Below are 12,250 nucleotides of genomic sequence, written 5' to 3' on the forward strand. Positions count from 1 at the left end.
TTATTGCGTCTTCCAGGACCAAATCTCTCAACAATATTTGAATTAGTATATGTGGATTTCAATAAATAGAGAGCTAAACTGTCCCAATGATGGCCATTGCTTTTTCTCCACGGGGGGGCCTTTCTGTGTACTGCCTGTCAATCTAATTTTCTGAACTGTTACAAAAGCGGAGTCAAAACTACTTCTGTCTCTTTGTTAACTTTAGGCTCTTATTGCGTACACATTCGTTTCACGTCAATCTCCTCTTTTCCGGGTTTCTTCTTTTTTAAAAAAATTCTTTGGCCTAATTTGCCCACACTGCTGTTTAATCCTATTGGTTGAAGCAACCCACATGATTTTGTTGATGTCATGATGCTACTTCCACCATGATGGCAAAACAAAATCACATGTGCCGCCTCAGCCAATAGAATTAAATGCCAGTGGAACAGAAGAGGGCACTGAAGGCAGAGGAGGAGGGGAACAGAATGGCACTGAGAAGCAGCTGCACATGGGGAAGAAAAGGGTACTGAGCAGCAGAGACCCAGTGGGGATATCTGGCCACTTGTTCAGACCAGATATTTGCTTCAAATATTAAAATTTGAGACTTATTTGGTGCAACCCTGCCAGTTCTACTTCTGTTGCAAGTTTGTTTTAGCGAGGGAAACAGACCTTAAAGAAACCAGTGCGCTTATTTGCTCAGAAGCAATAGCAGCATGGATTTAAAGACACGGGTGTGATGGTCTGCGCCGTTTGCAAGTAATATTGCACATGGCGCCACTTTGCTGTTGTGGTAAAAATTAAGAATGGAAGCAAAACCAACACTTTTTGGCAAACTCACACTGCCAAGCCCATGGCATTTGGGCTATGGTGCTGTAGCTTTTGGGCTATCAACCTCTTTCTGGAATATCCTGCTTTCCCAAGGAGCCCTAAATTACCACGCCCACTGAGATGATGAAGTCACTACACTTAGACCTCAATGACAGTCCTTGAGATGGAATTCATGAAAGCTCTCGGCTAACATTAGCCGAGGGGTTTCCAGTGTTTCTGTCTTCACCAATGCCGTTACAAGCATCAGAGTACAGGAGGGCACCACCAACAGACCCTATTGAGCCTCCATGGTGTTGCGGACAGGGGACTTGGCTATTTGCTCCCTAAACATTAGTCATGCTCTCAAAAAGCTGTGGCAAGTTGAGTATACATCCACGTAAAGCAGTGATTTCCAAGCTGTTTCAAGGAATACTGGGATATATATAAGCTTATTGGCAGTAACACTGACCAAGCATCCCTGAAAACGTATCTACCACTACAGCAATACACAACCATAGGAAAATGTTGGGTGTATTCCAATATATACTTTCAAATTCCAGGTCGCCACATGAGCTAGCTATGGACCTTAGAACATGTCCCCAGGTCTCTCCTCAGTAGATGGCGACATAGGATTCCCTAAAAAGAGAACTTAAAACCCACTTCTGTAGGGAGAATAAACTGCCTTTAGGATTCTCCGGGGAGGAGCTTGTGAGGGCCAACTGTGCTGTAATAACAGGATCATAACGGATGATACAGCAACGGTAGCACGTAAGCACACCTAACCCTCTCTCTAGTTATAATTCCTGTTGTAGTTCCATGTTGGTTCTTCCAGGAGTACCAGACACCCATGGGAGCAAATTCTGCAGAATGTTTTAGAAGCCAGGAAAAGGTTTTCTATACATGGCTTGACTTCTTAGTTTACAGAGCTAAGCAAATAGCTTAATAAAAGCAGAAAAAATAACATTTTGAATAGGTTCGTTCCTTTCCTCCTTAAAAACATCAAGAGTGCTTCCAGATAAGGTTTTTACAGCACCATCACTCTGTCTCATTCTTGGGATTTCATAGGGGATTGAGAGGGTCAGCTTCCTCTCATGATCCTCCTGTGTTTTCCCACCCCTTCTGTCATCTTTTTTTTTCTTACCACAAAAATCCTGTTATGGAAAAAAGATGGAATTGATGCACAATGCCTTCTGAATGATAGTGCTAGGAGCCCTCTTTCTGGAAGCACCCTAAATCTGGCATATTGAGGTGGGGGTTAGGGAAACATAGAGAGAAAAGAGTAGCTAATGAACTACATGGCATTATAAAGCTACTCCGTCCTTTGAAGCAGAAATGGCCAAGACTTGGTTTATAGTAACCAAAATTAAACAGAGTGAAGCAAAAGTAATGTTGGCACATGCCTGTTTTTTTGTTTTGTTTTTCTGTAGCACTTTTCCTTAGCCCAATGCTATAAACATTTGCTTTTTCGGACTACCAAAGCTTGTTTGAAAGCATGCACTTTGTAGGACCTTAATATTTCCTGTGTGATGATTGCCAAGATAGTTTATTAAAATAGTGATAATAGTTTATTGCATTATGATATTTTGGATAGATCAATGTATGCAGAATATTTAATCTAAGTGTCATGGTTATGAACTGAAGAAAGCTGGGTTTCTTTTTTTGGTTTATAGATTATAAATATGGATAGTTTTTTCCATCCTGACATTAAAGGGGAACACACTTTTAAACAGAGAGAGATTATTCTTGCAATTTGCAATAGATCACTTCTGAGTGGATAATGTTTCAGTGGGAGATGGCTTGCTTTGCTTACCAGCTAACCCAGGTTTAATGGCAAACAAGTTCAAGGAAGAGCTCCAGAAGGAGAGATGTACTGTCTTTAATGTTTTTGTTTTGTCATTTTGTATTAATGACATGAAAAGCAGGGGCAGAACCCTCAGTCTTCCCTCTCTGCTGCATCTGTAAAGGGGGATCCCTATAGGCAAAAGAAGTGTGTGGTGGGGGCCAATTAATAATTGCATTATGCTGGGCGGAAGGGCGTGATGTCATTGGGAATGACCAATCACGTTGCATTGTGCATGACTCAGTGGCGGCCAGCAGCTTCCGTAGACGCCTATAGGGGTCCCCTCCATGGCACAGAGCTGCATGCAAAGGGCAAAGGATTGTACCTCGGCTGTTTTTGCTATAGTAATAAGCTATTCATATTAGGAAGTCTATTATCCACCAACCCTGTTTGTATTTCTGCTGTATGTCAAGTCTAAGCATGATTTTTTAAAAGGAAAAAATAAATCTTTTCAAAAGAGTTTGGGAGGGGATCATGTCACACTACTAACCTAAGTGGATTTTAAAGGGGGGGGGGTTGTTGTTTCTATAAAGTTTGATGTTTCAGTGTAATTGGCTTGATCATTTATAACTGAATCAGAATGGTCTCCTTCATAAATCTGTTTTAATTAAAAGTCATGTAAGAGCAACAGGAACAGATACACAAGTATTTGAAGTTTACAAACTACATCTTTGATAAGGGAAAATGGTTTCATGACATATGTATACAGTTGCTATTAAAATGTAATCTATATATTCTATATGATTGTATAATATTTTATACAACAGTACAAATAAAATATTTTTCTATTTATTATGTTGAAACACAGTTTGTCTGTTTGTTTGTTAGCTAATATAAATAACATAAATAACACTGTCAAACAACACATTGGAAGTGCTGACATTTTTCTAGGCTGCGAGAGTTAAATCATGCTGCAATTACACCCTTTCATGCTGTTTGGAGATATCCCAGTTAAGTTGTTCAGTAGATTAAAATGAATGCATATTTAACACCATTTAGAAGCCAGTAATTTTTTTTTATTTATTTTGCTAAAGCTTGTTTATATAGATTTGTTACATTTGGCAATATGAAGAGAAGGGGGAAAAAGAAAATTTAACACCAATTGCAGCATCTAGATATATAAATGGACGCTAGAAAGAAAAACCAAAGATTTCTAACAGTTGAAAAGCACTGGTGGACCAGGAAGGAAAGTGGGAAGAAATACTAATGACAGAACTACATGCTATGCTCGATACAGGGCTGCTGTTGCAGGTGAGAACATTGTGCCCATGTTAAGCTGTCCTTCTCACTCCCCTGTAACATTTGGGCATACTTACCTGTACTGTAACGCCACCATGTCATATGTTCCCCACCGCCACCAGCTAATTACAGGGATAGGGGGAAAACACAAAGATGAGGACATCACAGCAACATGGGTAAGTGTGTCTACCCCAAAACATTACCGGGGAGAAAGGAAAAATGTGATGCAAGGTACCATTTTTGGCAGCTGCCCTGTGATAGCTGTAACGTGTAGTTCTGCTCGGAGAAGACTATTGAAGAGTTTCGAACACTGGTGTTTTCTTTTGGTAAGAACGGCATTATGCATGCGTCTGATGAGAACGGCTGACGATGGAAATAGGCAACAGAGAAGGCTCCTAAGGAAGAGGGGGAAGGATTGGAATTAACGTCCAACGCTGATGTTACACGTCTTGCAGCTGGGATCTTTCTTCGCATTGGTAGTCGATGAGCTCATTAGCTGATGCCCGGTAATTTCTGCAACTGTGCCAAGGGAGAGATCCACAGGATCAGTGTAAATCACTTCCAAGATTACATCCTGTGCATGGTGGTAAATCATGACCCCGTCTTCTTCAGTGCAGGTCAGAAATTTGTTATCCTGCAAGTTCAGCTGAGGGAGGCGCTGCTTACAGAATTCGTCTCCAGGCGATCCGACGGGTGCAAGGACGAGGATGACATAGTGGTAGGCCGTGTACATGCAATAAAAGTCCCCAAAGTACAAGTTAGTATTTGGGTTGAAAAGTTTTTCTGCCGCAATCTCAAACCTGTATCTTCCATAAGGTGAGTCCTGCGGAGGCTTTCCAGTGTTGAATTCAGTGTTGCAGCTAAAAAAGATTCCCTCCAGCTTCCCGCTGATGGGAGAGCCATGGCTCCCACTGTTATCCTTGACCGAAGGCTGTAGAGCACTCCCGTGCTGCTCTCTAGAAATGAAGGATGGGTAACGGTTTATTTTTACAGTGGAATCAGCAGGACATTGATTATGCAAGACCATTGTCCCAAATAGAGGAGGGTTACAATAGATAAGGGCAGCATTTCAATTCAAAAATGGAAGGAAAATGTGCACAACTTGGAAGAAACAAACACCAAAGATAAGCCACCAAATTGATGCATCTTTTCCATATACACCTGGGGGTTGGCAACATTTCTGGGCCATGGGTAAATCTGGCAATTTGACATACTGTCCAGAGATCATCACAAAATGGCTGTCATGGGAGGCATGGCAAAGGAGGAGTAACTTGCTTAAAAAATGGGAGTACAAGGTAGAGGTGTGGGCTGAGCCACAACACACTAAAGGCCTTTGTACCCACAGTTTTCAGCACCATCAGAAACCTATTTCACAACGATCTCAGCTGCCAGTGAGAAAATGTTTTAAAAAGTCGGACGTAAAGGACAACTAGGCGGGTGCCAAGAATGAGTTCGGTCCAGGATCTGCCTTCCACAAGATGAAGGGCTCTACTCATAGAGGGTCCCTCTGACAGATTTTGGGCGATCCCCCCTCTCTCACACATTTAGCAGAGTCTCCTGACTCTCTGCAGCATTTTCAGGGGGCTGAAAGGGGTGCCATGGGAAGTCCACTTCTGTCAGCATAGTTGATCCAGCATCAATCTGAATCCAATTTAAGTCAAATGGTAACTTCCCTGATTCTGTAACACAGATTCTGGTTTTGTAGGCTCAAGTACAGCAACATAGAACATGCTACATGTTTGCAAACAAGTGTTTGGAAATAAAGCTAATTATTTGCTTGAGGACAGATGGGGAGGATGTGATGTCCAATGTGAATTCTTGGCCATTCATTCTAGTTCTATGCCAGCATGCTGCAACACTTTTTAAGTAAAACCACAAGGCAAGCTTTAGGTGTGGTTTATCTTCTCAAAACCTCAACCTTTCCATTTTATTTTTCAAAAACAAGACTGAGAAGGAAAGGGCTAAAAACTGAGATTAAATGACTGCAGAGGAACTAAATATCAAAACCAGAGATAATTATCGTTTTGAAAAAAATCATCCATGAAGGAAAGCCAGGTAACCATCCTTGAATGGTGACACAGTGACATCCAGTGGCCAGTTAAGCTAATTGAACCAGGCTGGTTCAAACACAACAGCACACACTAAATATATGTCAAAAGAAAACAGTCTCTCTAAAGAAAGGAGATGCACATGCGTAAGCAGACTTGTTCAATCCACTTGGTGGATTGGGAACGGCAGGAATAAATCAGATGTGCATCTAAGCGAGAATGCAGCCCATCCACAATATACTACTTTGACTGGAATGCAGATTTTGTTGTGCATTCCGATCCATGTTCTTATATAGCAAGTCACCTCTTATTTATGTACAACAGGATCTGGATGTCTTGGAACCAGGGAGATGGACTGAGAAATGTATGTACACTGTATACAGCACATGTACTTCACTGGGCTTCCTGGACACTGTGGGGCACATGTATCTACCTTCTAATGAGATAGTTTGTGCTGCCTTTGGTCCCAGCCCAAAAGGCAGGCACAGTAGTGGGGTAGCTTCTGATCATCTGTTTGGAAGGGGAGTCAGGATTCAGTCTCTTCCTGTTCTCCATATAGGTGATCAATGGCAGTGATGACTATATGCACTCATGGTAGCTGTGGATAGAGCAATCCTAGGAATTGCATACACTCATCACTTGTATGGAGGGTGTGTGTTTCACAATCCAACAGTGCAATGAACACAGAGCAGTCTGCATTCTTCCATGTATCCCCTCACTGGACTCTGGGCATTTGTGTCTGTTGAGCAGAGTATTAGGGCATGTCTACACAAGATGTTATCCTGGGGGTCGCCCCGGAATCATCCCAGTGTGTCCACATGACGCACAGGGGATCCCGGGAGCGGGGAGGGAAGATAACTGGGATAACCAGGACGGCTTTAGTCCTGACTTTTCCTGTGGTCTCGGGATTGTCCCGAGACTGCAGGAGGTGTGGGCGGCTGTCCCAGTTTCATCCCAGCTAAAAGCCTTCCCAGTTATCCTGGGGAAATGGAGGGATCTTCCCTCCCTGCCCCCGGGATCCCCTGTGCATCATGTGGATGCACAGGGATGATCCCGGGGCGATCCTCGGGATAAGGCATGGTGTAGACATGCCCAAGTAGTCAAAAAAAGGGGGGGAGAGGAGCAGGAGAACTGCACATGCATCTGCTCACAGGGGAGCAGTGAAAGAGCAGGGAGCAAATGCAGAGGTGAGGGCTCTGGTCAGACAAGCAACCTGCTCACATCATCATCAGCATGAGGTACATTTGGACCGTTGCAGGTGAACAACTGCTGAAACTGGGCTATGAGTGCAAGGGAAGAAGCAGGGAAGAGGACATGAGATGGCGGGGAAAGAAGCAAGCGAGGACATGGAGGACATGAAAGCAGAGATGGAGAGAAGAAAAGTGCCAGGCCGAGCAACAAAGCACAGGCGAAGAGGGAAAGAGACAGGAGCAAAATGGAAGACGCAGCAGCACATAGGACACAGCACAACAACATTTCATTGCAGGTCCCACTTGTCCATACTGAATTCAATGACAAATTATGAATGGCCATTTCATTTGTCTACATTCTTTCTCAGTTTTAGAGAGTTTGCTTTATAAAACATATTTTATAAAGCTGTTTTCAGGGACAACGCAGATGATAAATCGACATAAACAAACATCTGGTTACTAACCAATCTCCCCACATAGTCTAGTTACTGGTAAGTAATGCTAAATAATAAACATGTTGCAACAGGTCCATATGTAGGCAGCTTTCTTGTTATGTATAGAATGGAGAAGACCGTGTTCTTATTGGCTCTATGTGGAGAGTTGAGTCTTTGAAAGGTCCCAGTACTCTTACCTGATATAGTCAAAATATTCTTTGTGCTGATTCCGATAAAAGACCGAAAACTTAAGCATGCGTCCTGCAATCACCTCCGCTTTTTCCAAAAGCTGTGTTAAGTGAACCTTTGAATAATCTGTGAATACAAAACATTCTGCTAGTGAGAAGCAAAACACTGTCGCTTCTGAAGTCCACATGGTAAACTAATAGAGGTCAATGGGGACCCTGAAGCTGGTAACATTTTGGAAGGCTTCCAAAGTAGAATGACATCCCACACTTTACTATATAGGAATGCACAGAGGAATCCTTGGTCTAGATAGAAGACGAGAATCCGGCCTCTTAATTCCCCCCTAGATCACAATGTTTATACAGCAGCCATCCAGCAAACTGTTTCATACATTAGATAGCAACAAACCCAGGTTTGCCACTGAGTATATGCTCAAGAGCAGGGGTCAGCAATGCATCAAGAGGGAGTCACAGCCCCTTTGGGCTCTCTAATGCAGGGGTCCCCAACCCCGGGGCCACAGACCGATACTGGTCTGTGGCCTGTTAGGAACCGGGCCGCGCAGGTGAGCTGCTTTCACCCACCACCCACCACCACCCCAGCATACCTGGGTGCAGGGCACCATCTCGCCTGCCCAGCTGAAGCGAAGCTGGGGTGGAGGTGGGTGGTTTCGGAATGGTGTGCCCGGCCGGAAGCCGCTCTGGGAGAGCGACTTCCGGGCACGCCATTCTGAAGCCGCCTGCCCACCCCAGTGTCCTGGCTTTGCTTTGGCTGGGCAGACACCCAGCCGAAGCGAAGCCAGGATGCTGGAGTCGGGGGTGGGGGGGCTTCCCAAAACCATCCCCTCAACCCCCCACCCCCCGTCCATGGAAAAATTGTCTTCCACGAAAGGTGCCAAAAAGGTTGGGGACCGCTGCTCTAATGAGTGTACCCATATTTCAAACATCTGATTTTTCCACCTTCACGTATTTGTACATGTACACTTATGACTTCTTTTAAAGATGTAGGTCTGAAACACATAATGAGTTGGATTCAAAGTAAGTTAGTCACACTTGGGTGCCACTGAAATCAATGTATGAAAAGTCAGGTCCAGGTGGTCTCGCTGATTTCGATGGGAGGTAAGTCTAGATCTAAATATGGCGTGAAAGGCCCTTTTTAGAGCTCCCTTTCAAAGCCACGAACACCCCATTAACACAATGGACACCAGCTTCTGGAGTATTTTAGTGCTTAAGTGAACAGCACTAATGAGTAGTGAAGTGAATTATGAAGTTATTTCTACTAATAGCAGAAGTATTTAACTTACAAAAATCTAGGATTAATGTTACAGGAATCTTGGCACAGTCCCCTGACAAATGTTAATGTTACTTGGGAAGGGGGAAAATTAGGAGGCTGCACAGCTTTGTTCTGTGGTTAGTCCAGCTAATGCAATCTTCATACACAGAACCAAACAGCGACGCTAAAAAGACGCCGGGAAAGGTATGTATTGTAAAAATAAATAAACAGTTTATAAACCAGAGTATCTGGCACAAATAGCTTCTTTTCTATGGGCTGAATCTTCATTGCAGAAGGCTCACCTGCTGTACAAAACTCTATGATTTCGCTCCATTCTGAAACCATGTAATCGCCATCAACTTGCTTCGACGCAGTCTGTACAGCAACTGTGTACTCGGTTCTTGGGCTCAGGAACCAATGTCCACGGACAGTCATAGGCAGGGGGACAGCCTTTGCCACTAGTTTTGTGGGAACATCCTAATTGGGCAAACAAACAAAAAGGGAGGGGGAATCATAAGATAATAATAATAATAATAATAATAATAATAATAATAATAATAATAATAATAATAATAATTTCTTAAGTGCCTACCTAACATACCTAGACACTGTATAATAATATAAAAGTAAACAAGGTCCTGATTGCAGGCTTACATCAGAACATTTGGGAAGTGTGAAATTCGAAGGATAACTACATTCCAATTCACATATTACTCAGTGGTGTATAGATCAGATCAGTACATACTGGAATCCACAAAGCTCAAAACTCCTTAAGCATCCCTATTTACAAACTAAATAAATGGATTCTTTAACGTTCTACTGATGCTCTATTGACTCCTAGGCTGCTGCATGAAATGTGTCAATACTTTTATTTCTTCTTTCTTCTTCTTCTTCTTCTTCTTTTTTTTTTTACTTTCTTTGGATGGTTGCCTACCCTTGGTTGCCTTAATGGAGTGGTTGACTTGGGGCCAGGCAAAGTATTTGCTGGGAATCCCTCTAGAACTGTAAATGCTTTCTGATAAAATTGATGAATACTTTAAGTCAGAATGGTGTTATCTGTTCTGATTTAAAGTCATCATCAATCTGTTATTATACAAAAACTCAGTGCATGGATCATAGAAATTAATTTCTATTTCAAAACACATACACTTGAAAAAGTGAAAAACAACAACCAGCTCATTATTTTTCTCACGGTACAGAATATGAAAGGGAATCTGTGTCGTATGGCCCTATTCCTGCCAACACTGAAGCTCTGACTTTGGAACAAAAGTCTGGAATGCTCCAACTGCAGCCATTAGGTTTCTGGCATTACTTCTCAGAAAGCATTAAGAGCTTTAATTGCAAAATTAGAAATGTGGCCAGTGGATCCTAATCCTTTATTTAGGCAAGTTAGCTTTTGTGAGAAGACTTAATGAGTTTGTTGCAAACAATAAAATATACAACTGCAGGAAACTGAACAGGTAAAAGCAAGGGAATAAAAGGAAATACAACAAGTGATATGTTACAAAACAAGTAACATTCGCTAGAAAGGCAAAAGCAGCAATATGCAGCATTAGGTTGTCTTGGGTCCACAGTTCAAGAGGAACACACTAATTTATTTTCTAAACAACATAAAATAAAGCCCAGCATAAATGAACGCTAGAATTGTTCCTAGACTGGACTATGTCAGACTGCAGTTGGAAGATCAACCTTGAATGCTTCCTTCTACCCATCAAAAATAAAATCCTGCATGTAGAAAGCAAGTTACTCAGCTACTCTTGACATACTAATTTTCTATGTACAAAGATTTTAAAAAAAATTTTTTTTAGAAGAGCACTCATATTATGCAATTCCCCCTCCCGCAGTCTGAAGTAGTACAGACCAGAGACAATTTTACCACGAGGTTACAAATATGAAGGCCTGGGGAAAAAATGTGAAACTTACATTTCCCCCCACTTGCCTCCTCCCCAGGCCTTCAACTCTCTATGTGAGATCAGCAAAGACTATCTGCAATTTATTTCTAAGACAAAGGTTCCCTTCCCTTCCTATGCTAATTTGAATATATCTACCAGCATGTTAGGCACAAAGTTCTTGCAATACCAGTATAACGTACCTGCCTGGACCCTAAGGTCATCCTCAGGGGTCCTTTTCCGTGAGCCCCTGCCAAAGGAAGTGAGGCAGGTGGCTACCAGGAGGAGGGCCTTCTCTGCTGTGGCACCCCGGCTGTGGAATGAGCTCCCTAAGGAGGTTTGCCTGGCACCTATACTATATTCTCTCAGTATTTTAACAGTCTATTAATTTAATTTTAACTTTGCTGCTTTAAATCTGTATTTTAAATTTGTATTTCTGCACTGTATCAATAGGTAGAACTAATTGAGACACACAGGAAGTTAGATGGAAGAAGAAGTCAGGGACACAGACTTTGATTGAAGGAATACTCGCCCAATCAGTCAGGGCTGGAGAGAAGTTAGAAGCTATGTTTGTTTGAGGCAATAAAAGTTTTATTTTTATATAATACTGCATTCCTCATTTGCAACAAACCTATCTTTGAAACATGCACTGCTGCTAATTTTATCCTGTTGTGCTTTTATATTATATTTATATCACGTTTTTATACTTTTTGTTTTATACTTCGAATGGTTTTAATTTTTGTGAACTGCCCAGAGAGCTTTGGCTATTGGGGAGTATAAAAATGCAATAAATAAATAAATGTTGTGGCTTGAGTTGTTGCGTAACAGTTGATAAAACCCTTCCACGTATGTGCAGGAAAGTTTGGACAAAGGCTACAAAGTGTAGCATACGAAGTCGAGGAGGAGTTGAGATTTATTTATACGGAGCAAAAATGAGCCAGTTGCCCACAATTTTGAAAATGCCCAGCCTCAGATTGATACAGACTTCGAAGCTCAAAACACATGCACACAGCAACTGCATGTTGGCTGTAGGCAACACCCCACTAATGACCACCATCTTCTCTTATGGCCCTTGTACATGAGTTTTTTTATTCTGAGAAATGCCAGAGGACAGGATTGGCAGAGAAAATGAGACACCTGTTACTGCACAGAAACAAGATAAAGAGAAGCTGCATTTTTTCTGAAAATGTCTGTTTCCCCCTTAAAAAAACTGGAACCCCCCACCATTCCCCCCCCCCATGGCTTCAAAAATTGTGGAAATTTTACATCTCTAGGTGTGTGTGGTCATTTGATTCTTTGAAGGTGAGACCTAAAGACCCAATGGCAAAGAAGGCAAGGCTGCAATATATAGCCAAAATCCAACAGGTAA

General features: G+C 42.2%; 1 protein-coding gene across 2 annotated transcripts in view; it reads right to left on the reverse strand.

Annotated features, from left to right (window-relative positions):
* Positions 1 to 3,217: 3,217 nt before the first annotated feature.
* The window catches only part of PHYHIPL (phytanoyl-CoA 2-hydroxylase interacting protein like), a 107,051-nt gene continuing 98,018 nt past the window's right edge, over positions 3,218 to 12,250 (reverse strand). For both annotated transcript variants that reach the window (XM_063133100.1, XM_063133099.1), the window contains exons 3-5: positions 9,295 to 9,469; positions 7,735 to 7,852; positions 3,218 to 4,821 (exon numbers count right to left, since the gene is read on the reverse strand). In XM_063133100.1, coding sequence (XP_062989170.1) covers positions 4,287 to 4,821; positions 7,735 to 7,852; positions 9,295 to 9,469 — 828 coding nt within the window. In that variant the 3' untranslated portion in view covers positions 3,218 to 4,286. The remainder of the gene's footprint in view (positions 4,822 to 7,734; positions 7,853 to 9,294; positions 9,470 to 12,250) is intronic.

Source organism: Elgaria multicarinata, chromosome 8 (genome assembly GCF_023053635.1).
Source record: "Elgaria multicarinata webbii isolate HBS135686 ecotype San Diego chromosome 8, rElgMul1.1.pri, whole genome shotgun sequence".
Classification (NCBI taxonomy): Eukaryota; Metazoa; Chordata; class Lepidosauria; order Squamata; family Anguidae; genus Elgaria; species Elgaria multicarinata.